The sequence below is a fragment of the Oncorhynchus mykiss genome, chromosome 18 (genome assembly GCF_013265735.2).
Source record: "Oncorhynchus mykiss isolate Arlee chromosome 18, USDA_OmykA_1.1, whole genome shotgun sequence".
Classification (NCBI taxonomy): Eukaryota; Metazoa; Chordata; class Actinopteri; order Salmoniformes; family Salmonidae; genus Oncorhynchus; species Oncorhynchus mykiss.
This window is the reverse complement of record NC_048582.1, coordinates 33,691,979-33,706,586: the sequence shown is the minus strand read 5'-3', so window position 1 is coordinate 33,706,586 and position 14,608 is coordinate 33,691,979. Positions and strand designations below refer to the sequence as shown.

At 47.1% G+C, this 14,608-nt stretch overlaps 2 protein-coding genes across 9 annotated transcripts in view; both read left to right on the top strand.

Annotated features, from left to right (window-relative positions):
• The window catches only part of LOC110496051 (protein PRRC2A), a 49,623-nt gene extending 40,199 nt beyond the window's left edge, over nt 1-9,424 (top strand). For all 3 annotated transcript variants that reach the window (XM_021571698.2, XM_021571699.2, XM_021571697.2), the window contains 3 exons: nt 2,179-2,500; nt 2,780-2,996; nt 3,444-9,424. In XM_021571698.2, the coding sequence (XP_021427373.2) occupies nt 2,179-2,500; nt 2,780-2,996; nt 3,444-6,510 (3,606 nt within the window). In that variant the 3' untranslated portion in view covers nt 6,511-9,424. The remainder of the gene's footprint in view (nt 1-2,178; nt 2,501-2,779; nt 2,997-3,443) is intronic.
• A 1,253-nt stretch (nt 9,425-10,677) lies between these two features.
• LOC110496050 (casein kinase II subunit beta) lies at nt 10,678-14,195 on the top strand. 6 transcript variants are annotated; one of them, XM_021571696.2, is made up of 7 exons: nt 10,678-10,817; nt 11,351-11,431; nt 11,719-11,821; nt 12,192-12,307; nt 12,426-12,501; nt 12,882-13,071; nt 13,304-14,195. In XM_021571696.2, exons 2-7 carry the CDS (start codon nt 11,360-11,362, stop codon nt 13,392-13,394), a joined length of 648 nt encoding a protein of 215 aa, XP_021427371.1. In that variant the 5' UTR covers nt 10,678-10,817; nt 11,351-11,359; the 3' UTR covers nt 13,395-14,195. The 6 variants fall into 6 exon arrangements, with proteins under 6 accessions (XP_021427371.1, XP_021427369.1, XP_036808423.1 ...); XM_021571694.2 differs by having other exon boundaries at nt 11,719-11,860; XM_036952528.1 differs by having other exon boundaries at nt 10,717-10,741; nt 11,719-11,860.
• The last annotated feature ends 413 nt before the right edge of the window (nt 14,196-14,608 follow it).

Genomic DNA, 14,608 nt, shown 5'->3' with positions numbered 1-14,608 from the left:
GACATAAGTATTCAGACTCAGTACTTTGTTGAAGTACCTTTGGCAGCGATTACAGCCTTGAGTCTTCTTTGGGTATGACGCTACAAGCTTGGCACACCTGCATTTGGGGAGTTTCTCCCATTCTCTGCAGATCCTCTCAAGCTCTGTCAGATTGGATGGGGAGCGTCGCTGCACAGCTATTTTCACGTCTCTCCAGAGATGTTCGATAAGGTTCAATTCTGTGCCCTGGCTGGGCCACTCAAGGACATTCAGAGACATTTCCTGAAGCCACTCCTGCTTTCTCTTGGCTGAGTACTTAGGGTCGTTGTCCTGTTGGAAGGTGAACCTTCACCCCAGTCTGAAGTCCTGAGTGCTCTGGAGCAGGTTTACATCAAGGATCTCTCTCTACTTTGGTCCATTCTTCTTTGTCTCGACTGGTCTCCCAGTCCCTGCTGCAGAAAAAAATCCTCACAGCATGATGCTGCCACCACCAAGCTTCACCATATGGATGGTATTGGCCAGGTGATGAGCAGTGCCTCGTTTCCTCCGGATGTGACACATGGCATTCAGGCCAAAGAGTTAAATCTTGGTTTCATCAGACCAGAGGTGCAAACTCCAAGCGGGCTGTCATGTTCTTCTTACTGAGGATGGGCTTCTGTCTGGCATCTCTACTGTGAAGGCCTGATTGGTGGAGTGCTGCAGAGATGGCTGTTCTTCTGGAAGGTTCTCTAGTCTCCACAGAGGAACTCTAGAGCTCTGGTCTCCTCCCTGACCAAGGCCCTTCTCCCCCGATTGCTCAGTTTGGCCGGGTGGCCAAATCTAGGAAGAGTCTTGGTGGTCCCAAACTTCTTCCATTAAAGAATGATGGAGTCCACTGTGTTCTTGGGGACCTTCAATGCTGCAGATTGTTTTGTTCCCTTCCCCAGATCTGTGCCTTGACACAATCCTGTCTCAGAGCTCTACGGACAATTCCTTTGACCTCATGGCTTGGTTTTTGCTCTGACTTGCACTGCCAACTGTGGGACTTTATATAGACAGGTGTGTGCCTTTCCAAATCATGTCCAATCAATTGAATTTACCACAGGTGGACTCCAATCAAGTTGTAGAAACATCTCAAGGATGATCAATGGAAACAGGATGCACCTGAGCTCAATTTCGAGTCGCATAGCAAGGTCTGAATACTTATATATATGTGATATTTCAGTTATTTTTTAGTATTATTAATATTTGTATAAAAAAAGTTTTTTCTCCCCAATTTCATGATATTCAATTGGTAGTTAGTCTTGTCCTATCGCTGCAACTCCCGTACGGACTCGAAGCTTGAGAGCCATGCGTCCTCCTAAACACGACCCCACCAAGCCGGACTACTTCTTGACACAATGCTCGCTTAACCCGGACGCCAGCCACACCAATGTGTCAGCGGAAACATTGTACACCTGGCTACAGTGTCAGTGTGCATGCTCTCGGCCCACCACAGGTGTCGCTAGAGCGTAATGGGACAAGGACATCCCGGCCAGCCAAACGCTCCCCTAATCTGGATGACGCTTGGCCAATTGTGTGCCGCTTCATGGGTCTCCTGGTCGCGGCTGGCTGCGACACAGCCCGTTATCGAACCAAGATCTGTAGTGATGCCACTAGCACTGTGATGCAGTGCCTTAGACCGCTGCGCCACTCGGGAGGTCCTGCTCTTTGTAGGGTCTGCTCTTTGTCACTTTTTGGAGTTAAGACATAAGGTTACGTTTTCCTCTATTACAGTAAAATTTCTCCATGTGTTTCAGTGTATGACCGATTCTGTTGGACCAAACCGCAAATGCAAATAGTGAGTTGAAACTGCTTGTTGTCAGAGAGGAAAAAGTGATCTTCCATCTTTGTTGTTGCGAGTGGCAAGGGAGGGGCTTGGTGTTTGAGTGGGAAGGTGCACTCAGCACAAAAGAAGCGAAGGAGACCAGACCAAAACGACGAGATAAGATAAGAACGAGCGGACATAAACGCTCATAAAATCGAAAAACAAAATAATTTGATTCTCCCGATGCATGCATGTGGATTTTTTTGCGCTAAAACATACATTCTAATTGATCGAATTAACTTGATATATCTCCCAGCCCTACACGTGTGACTAAGCCGCTTTTCATAAAAGGTCTCCTAAATGGCTTATGTATTTATTATTATTATAATATCTCGCCCACTTGGTGTCTTCAGGAGCAGCTGATGAAGCAGCAGCAGCAGTGGCAGCAGCAGCACAGCCAAGCAGCCCAACAGAGTCAGCAGCAGCTCCCGCCTCAGCAGTCACCTCAGCAGCAGGGCCCAGGGGCCACCCCTCAGACCCAGGGTCCCAAGCAGCAGCAGTCTGGGCCCCTGCAGTACCCTCCGCAGGGCTCAATGGGCCGCGGCCCCCTGCCCATGAACTTTGACCCCCGCTGGATGATGATGCCCTACATGGACCCACGGATGATGCAGGGGAGCATGCAGGGTCGCCCTCCAGGGCCCATGGATTACTATCCGCCCAACATGCAACACGCAGGTGGGTACTCATGGTAGTGTGATTAAGGAGTAGGCATATTGTCATAGAGCTGAATCTGAATTTGCATGGAACTTAGTTTCGTGAAGAAACAAAACATTGTAAATCCTCTATTGAGGTCAATGGCAGATTTGTGCAAACCAGATTTAAATGTAGGATTTAGCCCATAGAGATTATGGTAATGCAATAAAGTTAAAATGCTCTAAGAAATAGCACCAGGTTGTCAGCCAAAATTTGAATAATTGTGTGTGACTTTTCTAACGTTACCCATCTCTGTTGCAGGGATGATGGGACGAGAGCGCTCCGATTCGGGGGGCTCTGGTTCCGATAACTTCGAAAGGCAACAGCACCCGGGACACCCCCACCGTGGTACGCCCCCTATGGACCCCAAACTGGCCTGGGGGCCCGAGGTGTTCCCCACGGGCAGCGAAGGCAGGGGACTGAGTTCCCCTCTGAGACAGAAGCAGGCTCTGGAAGAGGACAGTGGCAGTGGGACTAGGTAAGACGGGACGGGGGTCAAATGTCAATCACAATCATTTAAAGGGATACTACTAATCTACTTCCCGAGAGTCAGATTTACGTGTGGAAACCATTTCTCTGCCTACTTTTTAAAGGAAATTGCTAGCTAGCTCTAGCGCACTTGCGAACTAGAGCCTTAGACTTCAAGTCATTGTGCTTGCGAAACTACCTCTAAATTAATACTGGACACAGAGAAACAAAATGGTATCCACGAGTTCATCTGACTCTAGGGAAGTAGATAAAGGTCCCCGTTGCCCAAAGCCTGAAGTACCCCTTTAATTGTCAGATCATACAATACTGATGGAATAGGAAAATATGTATGAGTTGAAATCACATTAGATTTTACATATTTGAATTGAGTCAGTGTTGTTAGTACGGGATGCAGTTTCCACAAGTGTCTTTTATAAATCTCTGGTCTTTATTTTAGGAGTGACACCCCTCCAGTCCGTGGTTTGCGAGAGGGGGGGCTAGGCCCCATCCAGCAGCCCAGCTCTGGCTCCGGCTCCTCCAACCAGACCCCACCACCTGTGGGCACTCAGGTGGGGGGCCAGGGAGGAGGCAGTCACCACCACCAGTCCTACATGGGAGGCCGGGGCAACTACAGCAACTTCCCCGACCAGGGCTCCCGCATGGCCCCCCACCAGCAGCAGCAACCGAGGGGGAGTGGTGGAGGCTTCAGCCACCAGGATGAGGGCCAGGGCCACAAGGGCGGCCAGCAACAGGGCCAGATCTGGGGGGCCCCCCGCCCCCACTACGACCGCAACGGGCGCACAGACCTCTCTCCCCTGGAGAATAACAACTCCCACCACCCTCAACACCATGGTCATCAACAACATCAAGCCCCCTCCCACTTCCCCCTCCATCTCCACAAGTCCGAGAATGGCCGCGGTGAGAGAGGAGGCGAAGCCCTGAAGAAGGGTGACCCCTCGCCCTTGCTCCAACAGCCGTCCCTTTCCTCCTGCTCATCCTCCTCTTCCTCATCCAGGGAGGACGACAGTGGAAAGGCGGTCCTGCATCACCTTCCACCTCAGCGCGAGGCCGACACAGGAACCGGGCAGAGACATGAAACAGGAAGCAGCAGAGAAATGAAGCAGGATAAGATGGGCCCTGGCCACAGCCACTCTCAGTCCTCTGTGACATCTCAGCAGTCCCATCCTCAGTCCCAGCAGCAGAGGCAGGGCCAGGAGCAGCACCACCACCGTGACCCCAAGCCCAACCAGAGGGAGCGAGGCGGGAGGGAACACAAGACTGAGACCCAGTGGGGGCCAAGGCCAGGCAGCAGCAACGCAGGGGTCCCCTCTTCACACAACAGGAGAGCAATGGGTGGACATTCCCGCGGAGGGGAGGATTCTTCCAATCACCCAACAGCGTCTGACCACAACAAACCCGCCAGTGGCCAATCGGGAGGTGGAAACGCCAACAAGAGGGCGGGGCCTATCAAGAGGCCTGTGCTGAAGAGAGAGGGAGGAGGGGAGGGCGAGGGAGGAGAAAAGACCAGCGGAGGTTTCGGAAAAGACAAAGATGAAAGACAAGATGGAGGCCATTCATCAGTCAAGCAGGAAGGATCCTCCGGCCCACAGAGCTTCGCTGCAGTGTCTGGTAAAGAAGTGCCGGCTCAGACAGGTCCTAAACCCAGAAACGGAGGGAAGGATCGAACAGCAAACGAACGAGGAGGAGTGGGTAAGGGGCCCAAAAATGGGGTCAATCCCACCCCCTCATCAGGGTACTCCGGCCACCCCTCTAACAGGCGGGACAGAGAGCGTTCCTTTGAAAGGGGCGGTGGTGCGTCCTACCACAGCGTCTCGGCCCGTGGCAACAGAGTCGGGCGAGGTGGCGAGTTCTACGGGCGCGGCCGGGGTTACAGAGGCACCTACACGGGCATGGCCGGGGGTGGCAGCGTTAGCCGTGGCAGGGCAGTGGGCAGCAGGAGTAGCCGAGACTACCGATCCGGCGGAGGCTACGACGAGTCATCGGGGGGAAGGCGAGGCCGAGGGGGGTCGCAGGCCAACCCGGGGCGCGCCCGTAATCAGAGCGAGACCCGCAGCGAGGGTTCTGAATATGAGGAGGTCCCAAAGAGGAGGAGGCAGAGGGGGTCTGAGACGGGCAGCGAGAGTGCCGCCAGCGACCTAGCCCAGTCGGACAAAGAAGACCGCAAGTCCAGCACCAAGAATGGCAGCGGCACAGATAACGTTACCGGTAGCGGCTCCGCCCCACCCAGAGGCTCCCATACCCGGGTGTTCACCCCCAGGGGTGTGCCCTCCAGGAGGGGCAGGGGGGGAGGTGGCGGGGGAGGTGGCAGCGGGGGAGGAGGTTCTATCTATAAAAGTGGTGGTGGTGGAGGAGGAATGGCTGGAGGTCACAGGTCAGGATCTAGGGCCGACCCTCACGGCTGGGCCTCCAAGTCTTCAGCCTCGGTCCGCAAGCATCAGGCCCCAATGCAGTCGGCCGCACCCAAAGACACGGGTCGTGGAACCAGTGGGGAGAAGAAGGAGAAGGCAACGGACGGAAGCCAAGCTCAGAATCAGGGAGGAGCAACCCCTCCACAGTCTATCCCTGCTACACCTACTCCAGCCCCACAGGGCTCCACAGAGAACGGAGGAGTTGGGATCCAGCAATCCATGGCTAACCCCACTACCAACTCCAGCGGGCCCCTTCCACTCCCTCTCTCTGGGCCGGATGGGCGTGGCTTCCCTCGTGTCCCGCGTGATGGCTTTGAGCGCCCCCCGAGACGCCGTCGCCACGGGCGCTCCCAGCATCAACAGGATAAGCCACCGCGCTTCCGGCGGCTGAAGGAGCGAGAGAATGCCGCTCGCATCAACGGAGGAGTCGGGATCATCGGAGGAGGACGACCCTCCTCGCCCGGACAGAGTTATGTTCAGGATGTCACTGACGGCACTCCCAACGTGGCTCCCACAACATGCGATGCCCCCAATGCTAACCCCAATGCTACTACGGCTACCAACAACAACAGCAACAACAGTACCGGTGGCCATCTTGGAAGTGCAAACAGTCACCACCACCACCACTACAACCAGGGCATCTCCGGCCAGGCCCACTCTCAGCATCACCACAACCCAGCAGGGGGTGCCAAATCCCCTGACTTCTCCAACCAGAACTCCGATCAGGCCAATGAGGAGTGGGAGACCGCCTCCGAGAGCAGTGACTTCACCGAGTTCCGGGAGAGGGAGGGAGGAGGAGGGAAGTCCTATTCCTCCCATCACCATCATCACCCACCCGGAAGAGGTGGTGGTGGTGGAGGCGGGGGAGGAGGAGTGGTCGGAGAGCGAGAGATGACGGCGAAAGAGCAGGCGGCAAACAAGAGAAGCTTCTCCAGCCAGCGTCCTGGGATGGAGCGACAAAACAGGAGGGTCAACGCTGGAGGAAGAGAAGGAAGAGGCCCACGGGGCCCGCCCAGTGGTGGTGGAGCCGGAAATGGAGGGGGGCAACGCGGCGAGCGCCGTGGAAACTGGCCCTCCCCCAAAAACAGGAAGTGAAGTGGAAGATCTGGAAACATTTCAAATGCATCCACCCCGCCCCACTGTTATTTATCCCTTTGTCTGTCGTTCCTTCAGCCTCTCTGTTCTCGTCCCTTAACATATTAGCACATTAATGTTCAATACATAGTTATGGAGACAGTGTACACACACGTTAGGCTTCTTTCGCTCTTCATCCATCTTCTATCTCCTGTCCGTTATTGTAAAGTGTCACTCTGCTCCCCCCTTTTCAGTTGTACCCCCCACCACCCTTCAGAATTCCACCCCGATTTAGGATCAGCAGACACGCTTGTTCGTTTTGAACACACACCTTTTGACGGAAAACATAAAAAAACAACACGTGTTTGCATTTACAAGCACAATATGACATATAACAGATATACACAATCACGCGTAGTAGTTTGTGTGTATGCAGTATGATATGTTAAACATGTCATGATAAACATGTTGGATAAATTGGCTAACCAGGAGAAGGCAGATTTTTATATTTATGTACCTGTGTATATTTCTACCACGCTTTGGAATGGGGTGGTATTCTGTAGGGCAGTTATCTACATTATATGTTCCCACGTGGGGTGGGTGGGGTGCAGGTTCTTATTTTAACGAGAACAATTGTACCATAGATTTATACAAAATAATTATTTGTTTTGTTTCCCCTCTTTGCCTCTTGTCAGTTTTGTTTCAGTCCCCCCCCCCCCCTTAAAAAGTTAGGGGTGTGTATTTTTCTTCTGCAAAGCAGGTCTTTAAAATAACTTTTTATACAATTCCCCCCACCTCCCTCTGAGTTTTTGATCTCCCGACGAACAAGTACATCTCTTTAATTACTGTGACAGCCACAACAGGCCAGCTGAAGTACTACTGCTCACCCATCCACACTCTCCTCATATTGATTTTTGTCTCTAATATCAATGTCTTTGCTGCTTGTTCAGAACTAGACGGTGTGATTTTGTTATTGTTGACCTGCTCTTATTACTTTCTGTTGCTCTTTTGTTCCTGTTAGATAAAAGGTTCTCTCAACGTAGCATTATCTTCTCACAAGCTGCAGACGTTCGATACCAGGGGTCTCAACCTTATTCCTGGAGAGCTACCCTCCTGTAGTTTTTCGCTCCAAGCCCAGTTGTAACTAACCTGGTTCAGTTTATCAACTAGCTAATTCTGAGAAACGTGTGTGCTAGATTAGGGTTGGTGTGAAATTCTAGTAGTGCTCAAGGAACAGGGTTGGAGAGCCCTCTTATATACACTGCAAAAAAGGACGTTTTGCTGAAGTAAGATTCTCTCCTGTTCATCAAGTTTGTTTACCCCAAGAACACTGAATTAATAGCTTGAATGCTTTATATAAAAAATAAAACAAATACATTTTCTGTGGAGGCAATTTTTTTTCTCAAGATACTTTCACATGAAACTTCTGGTCAGGGAAACATTTGTTCACTGAAAATGCAAGTCATGTTGCGAGAAAGAAATATGAAGTTATATGCTCTTATTTTATTTTACCGTTTGACTTTTTTCTTTTTTTTTCTTCAATTGATAATTGAGTCCACTCCTATAGTATAAAGAACTGGTTGGTGTATTTTTATTGAACAAGTTTGTTACATGATGCAGCAGGTGTCGTACTCTGGTTCCAGAGTGCTAAGTTTGGCCATCAGAGTATTGTACTACTATATTCATGCTGTCCTACTCAATGTAGGAAGGCACTCTACTCAAATACAACTGCACTGTGCTGTAGAAGAGACCCCTGTAACAAAAGTCGGGCTGGCAAGAGCTCCATGTTGAGGAAGTATTTTCAAAGTGTACATTATTTCAAGACAACCTTTCCAAAACCTCGGTGGCAACTATATGGCTCAATTGAACTGAATCTTGGACTATGGTGGAAAAGGGCCAGGGTGATGTGTTGTCACACCACTGATTTCCCAAATGTCCAAATACATTTGCAAGGTATAATACTATTCTCCAAGAGTGTTACAGGGAATACATGGGTTTAGAACTTGTGATGTAGACTGACTGATTCACAAAATGGCTTACAGCTGGTTTTGAAAATTTGATGGGGGCAGGGGGCAGCATCCAAGTTGAAATGGATAAAATTATAACATTTTATTTTATTTATTTGCATACATTTTTCACTGCTTGTAAGTTGGGGTTTGTTTGTTTACTGACAGCCACCATTTTAAGATTAGTTTTGGGATGTTTTGAGTAGGGCATTTGAGTGTGCGCATGCTTTTTCTGGTGTCTATATAATAACTTTTTTTTTGGGGGGGGGGGGTCATATGGATGGCAAACGCTTTTGCCTTGTTTGCCCAAACTTAGTTTTAAGAACTATATTAAGACAATTCTACAGTTCTTTCTTATACATTTATGTATATACATTCAAGTATATGTTTATCCAAATTAAGTACATAATCAGTTACTTGGGTATAATGCCATTTTTGCCATACACCAAGGCAGGCAAAAATGAAGTGGGTACATTTTATTTTCCACTGACTTCTACTAAGCATTACCACATCCATGGGTGCAGCTTGCCTTGCCTGTGGAAAAAAAAACATTGGTAGCCAAACACTTAACACAGGCTTATGAGCCCTGCATCCTTCCTTAACTCTTACTATTGATGTGCTCATATTGTATGTATCCATGTTTTAAAGAAAACGATAGTGTATTCTTGAAAACCTCAAAGATTGTACTATATTTACAGCATTACCAAGGTACCTGGAGTGGTTAAAGCTGTTCTATAATTTATGGTTTATTAATGGAACCGTAACATACCAATATATACATGTGTATATATCAACGTTTTTGTCTACCCCAACTTACATTCCCACAAACAAATGTTGCCATTTTTTAAGTTCAAGGGAGCAATGTACAAGCAGAGAAGTGTCTTATTATAATAAAATTACAGAGAATAAACTTTTGTTTTAATGGAAAATCTGTTTTTGTCTGAGTTTATTTATGAATTGCCCCCATGTGAAATTAAATCTATATTAATTTCAGTGCCTGGGCAATGGTAGGTGGTTCTCTGCACTGATATGCATGCACAGTACCAGTCAAAAGTTTGGACACACCTACTCATTCAAGGGTTTTTATTTTTACTATTTTCAACATTGTAGAATAATAGTGAAGATGTCAAAACTATGAAATTGAGATGGTTTGGGATTAGTTGGACCACAGAGTGAAGAAAAAGCAGCCAACAAGTGCTCCGCACATGTGGGAACTCCTTTTAAGATTGTTGGAAAAGCATTCCAGGTGAAGCTGGTTGAGAGAATTCCAAGCGTGTGCAAAGCTGTCATCAAGGCAAAGGGTGGTTGCTTTGAAGACATGATTCCATATGTGTTATTTCATAGTTTTGATGTCTTCACTATTATTCTACAATATAGAAAATAGTTTTAAAAAATAAAGAGAAACCCTTGAATGGTTAGGTGTGGCCAAACTTGACTGGTACTGTACATCATGGTCTTGCAGATTGATGATCAGTGTATGGAGGATAGGACATTCCAATTTATTTGATTGGGAAATACTGCTCAGTTATGGATGGGTGTTTGCTGGATAGAGTGCTTAGCTGTTAACTAAGAGTTTGTAGGTTTGAGGCCCCACCTAGAAAGTCTTTAGCCTAATTAAAGTGTCTGGGTTGCATTGAGATGATGTGGGATAGAAGTCTTAACAAGGGCTGGGAGATTTTCACTCCCGTTTAGAGCTTTGAAGGTTATTGGTCTTAGTGCTATCCTAAGCCCTTGACTGGGTACTGCAAGCCAAATAAAACCAAAGCCTCCCCTACAGGACTTGGCCGCCTTTGTTACAACATGATTCACGAAGGTCCCAAAAATATGAGGACCGGCATTCTTCCAGTGTCCGTAGAAGGCTGTTTTTCCTATCAATTTTCTGCAGGTATTTTCTGCTTGTTGGTTAGGGACTTGTAAGTAAGCATTTCACTAAGGTCTACCTACACCTGTTGTATTCGGCGCATGTGACAAATTTGATATTCAAATAAAATCGTATCTATCCGCTCTGGAGTGCCCTCACTGATGGTTTACCAGAGAAGATTGAGAGTTTCTGGTCTATATAAGAAGCAATTATAACTTCTGTTCCTATCCTACATTTTATACTGGACAATATATTAAAAGCATTTCTGCCTTTCTCGTAATAGTGTTTTTGGAGGACTTCAAAACTACAGTACCCATAGTCTCTGAATTTGTACGTCATCAATTTGCCTACAACGAAAACGCCTACTGCAGCGGTTTACTGGGAGGTGGTGTCCATTTTATTTACAACACTAAATATTACGTTTCTTATATTTTACTGGCGTTAAACCCTTTAAAGAGGGGGTAAGTTACCAGAATTACTGCATATATTAATGTGAGATATGATATAGCTAAGAGGATTTGCGACTGAAAACTGATCAAATTTAATGCGGCCTAGTTTGGACGATGCGCCATATTGAATTTCCACCTGGCTTTAACGTTAGCTACTAGCTAAGGCTGTAACTTAGCAATAATTTTCTGCTGGTCATCTAGCAAACTATTGGGTACGCTACAAATTATGATTGTTGATGTAACATAGGTATTTTCATGGGTAATATCCTTATTTCGTACACTTCCAATGTCAACTAACGTTACCAATGATTTAGCTAGTTAACGTTAACTACACATTGGCGCGGTAACGGTAACTAACTAGGTAAACCTACAGTTAACGTTTTCTAGTTACCTAGCTAATTGCTCTTATGGTTTTGATATAATTATGTTTGTCTTTTTTATTGTAGCTAGCTACCTATGATATTTTTGTGTTGCTGAACTATCAACCTTCCGTTTTCACATTCACACACTAAATGGCTCTGTTGTTGAATGTCTTTGCCCTTTAGTCTCCCGAGATGAGCAGTTCAGAGGAAGTGTCATGGATCTCCTGGTTCTGTGGACTGAGGGGAAACGAGTTTTTCTGTGAGGTCAGTATCTAACAGCACCCAGGGCAATATAGCCAAACTCATTGACCAAAAAGTGAATGTAAGCTAAGACAGGGGTGGCCAATCCTTTATCCTGGATGTGCAGGTTTTTGCTTCAGCCCTACACACCTGATTCAGCTAACCAAATGTACTGATAGGCAGGTGGTGAGTTGAGTAGTGCTCGAGTAAAATCCTGTCATTCATAGACACCCCTCACTACACAAACTTACTTTCAAACATGAATAGGTCTGGCATTTGTCGCTAACTTCTGTCTTCTCCTCCATTGGCAGGTGGATGAGGACTACATCCAGGACAAGTTCAACCTGACTGGGCTCAATGAGCAGGTTCCCCACTACCGCCAGGCCCTGGACATGATCCTGGACCTAGAACCAGGTCAGCCCAACTCCAGAACCATCTCTACTGCACTCGGAAGTACAGAACATCCCACACAATTTAGATCAGAATACAAATATTATGGTTGCATCACCTCAGTGTTAAAGTTGTGTACGCACACTAAATTGCCTCAGTGGTCACTAACCCTGATCCTAAGTTATAGTGTGTGGCAGGCGTTTGTTCTAGCCCAGCACTAAAACACCCAATTCAATATTTTTGTCTTGCTGTATTAGATGCCGATATCTTTAGCATGTGTAAAGACGTTACAGTTATGTACACAATTATGCTTTTGTGAGTAATCTTTAAATCAGAACATGTGAGTGGCCTCTTCGCCTTTCATATAAGCTCTTCTCTCCTCTCTGTTCCACAGATGAGGAGCTGGAGGACAACCCCAACCAGAGTGACCTCATAGAGCAGGCAGCGGAGATGCTTTACGGGCTGATCCACGCACGATACATCCTCACCAACAGGGGCATTGCTCAGATGGTACAGCAACGACCCTTCTGTCTCCAAAGTTTGTTGAAAGGCTGCATATCACATGTATGCAGCATTTCTCCTGAAATGTTTTTCACATTCTCCATTGATCTCTATCTCTTTTTCTCAGTTGGAGAAGTATCAACAGGGGGACTTTGGCTACTGCCCCCGCGTCTATTGTGAGAACCAGCCCATGCTGCCCATTGGTGAGTGTATGTCTGTCTTGTTTCAACCATTACCACCCACACCTAGTGTGGGGACAAGTGATTGACTATAAGACTTAAGGGTAATTTTGATTAACCTCAAAGAGCAACATTTGTATCTTGGCTTTGAATGTTCATGTGCCAAAGACAAACAATTCTGGGTATCCAGCCACATTGCTTTCCTAACCCAAACTATGCTACGCATATTCTCTGTGTACTTTATCGTTGAATCCTCTGTGTAAGATTTGAATGTATTACGATCCATTTCAAATCTAATCTGGTTTCCAAGAGACACCTGGATGAATACAGTAGTGTGTCCTCGAGCATTTCATAATTATTTCAGACCAGTAATGTCTCTAAACTCTCCCCCTATCCCTCCCTAGGTCTGTCAGATATCCCAGGCGAGGCTATGGTGAAGCTGTATTGCCCTAAGTGTATGGACGTGTACACGCCCAAGTCCTCCCGGCACCACCACACAGACGGGGCCTACTTTGGCACTGGATTCCCCCACATGCTCTTCATGGTGCACCCCGAGTACAGGCCCAAGAGGCCCGCCAACCAGTTTGTGCCTAGGTCAGTACAACTGTGTAAAATAGGCTTGTTCCTTTTCATGTCATTCCCACGTAACTCACTGAAAGCAAGTCCTAGATCAATTTCTACTCATAGCAGATAATTTCCTAATACATTTCAGCTACATACCATAGGAAACGGTCGTGTAAAATAAGTGCTACCATAATGGAATCTCTTCATAGACTCCTGTCACACGTTCATCAAGATCTAATGAATTCTCATGTCCTCACAACAGGCTTTATGGATTCAAGATTCACCCCATGGCCTACCAGCTCCAGCTGCAAGCAGCCTCCAGCTTCAAGAGCCCTGTCAAAGCCATCCGCTAATGCCCAGAGAGAAAGAGAAGGGAGAGAAGATGATGATTGCGGGGACGGGTCAGCTGCACCAAGCTCCATACAGATGCCTCCTCCCCATACTGCAGATGTTATTATTTTGTTTAGGTTAGGACGTTTAAATGTGAGCGAGACAAACGCACAGGTTCTAATCCCAAACCCACACACACACACACACACTTAGAATTACATGCATCTGTTACCAAACTCACCAGTGCCAAAACAGAAAAGGTGGAGGGAAAGAAAGTCCATGGATGTTATTGGATTTGACGCTACTGTTTCCTTTTGTGATATTACCCCATTTTGCTCCGATGGTGAACTCTCGCCATGTTCTGTTTGTTTTCTGTTCTGTCTTTGGCACGGTTTGGTAAAGGGTCGTGGTAGACCGTCACCACTGGTTGAATAGCAATCCCTGCTCTACCCCCATACGCATGTACACTGGCTGGCTCTCACAGAGACTGCTTGGTCGATGATAAGGACAAAATCTGTCACTAAGGGTGTTGCCGTTTCACCTGCTCCTGTAAACCATTGTTTTACCAAGTCACACACTCAGGCTTGTGTCACTCTTTTATTGTGTGACACTCACTGAGGCCAGTGTGTCAAAGTGGTTATTCACAATAGTGTTCTGTTAAATTTGCCTTAAACAGAGACGCACGGGCGCTGTGATTTGTGGTTTACAGGAAGTGCGAGTCTAGGACACATTATAGCTTTGAATTTGTATATGTGCGACATAGGATAGACACAAATAAACCTGAAATGAATTAAATGTTCTAGAATGACCCAGAAAAGACATACCAACCTACCTACTGTCTCTGTGTGCGTCACCCAAAACAACAGTCTTGTTTGTGCTGGTACTGCACGGTGAGAATGTCAGCTCTGTCACATGTTGCTGGGCTGGTTTCACTACAACAGGACTCATCTCTCTCCACAACGGGCACTGACTTGACTGGTGACCCTCCACACATAATATAAATATTAATGTAAAATATAGCGACAGAAAATCTGCTTCTATTTGGGGAGAAGTTTTTTTGTTTGTGATGTAGGGGTTTCATCACCCTACTGCACATGTGCGTTTGAGTCCTTGTGGCAAAAAGTAGAATGCTTTATATATGATTTGATTTCAGAACAATAAGGATGGATTTGTCAAGATTAGAATGAATGTACAGTACCTGTCAAAAGTTTGGACACACCTACTCATTCAAGGGTTT

What these genes read in the sequence shown, in the direction of transcription:
- LOC110496050 (XM_021571694.2), top strand. Translation starts at nt 11,360, where the DNA reads ATGAGCAGTTCAGAGGAAGTGTCATGGATCTCCTGGTTCTGTGGACTG. An exon ending in GAAACGAGTTTTTCTGTGAG is followed by an intron (nt 11,432 to 11,718) that starts GTCAGTATCTAA and finishes CTCCATTGGCAG; the next exon opens with GTGGATGAGGACTACATCCA. An exon ending in GCCAACCAGTTTGTGCCTAG is followed by an intron (nt 13,072 to 13,303) that starts GTCAGTACAACT and finishes TCCTCACAACAG; the next exon opens with GCTTTATGGATTCAAGATTC.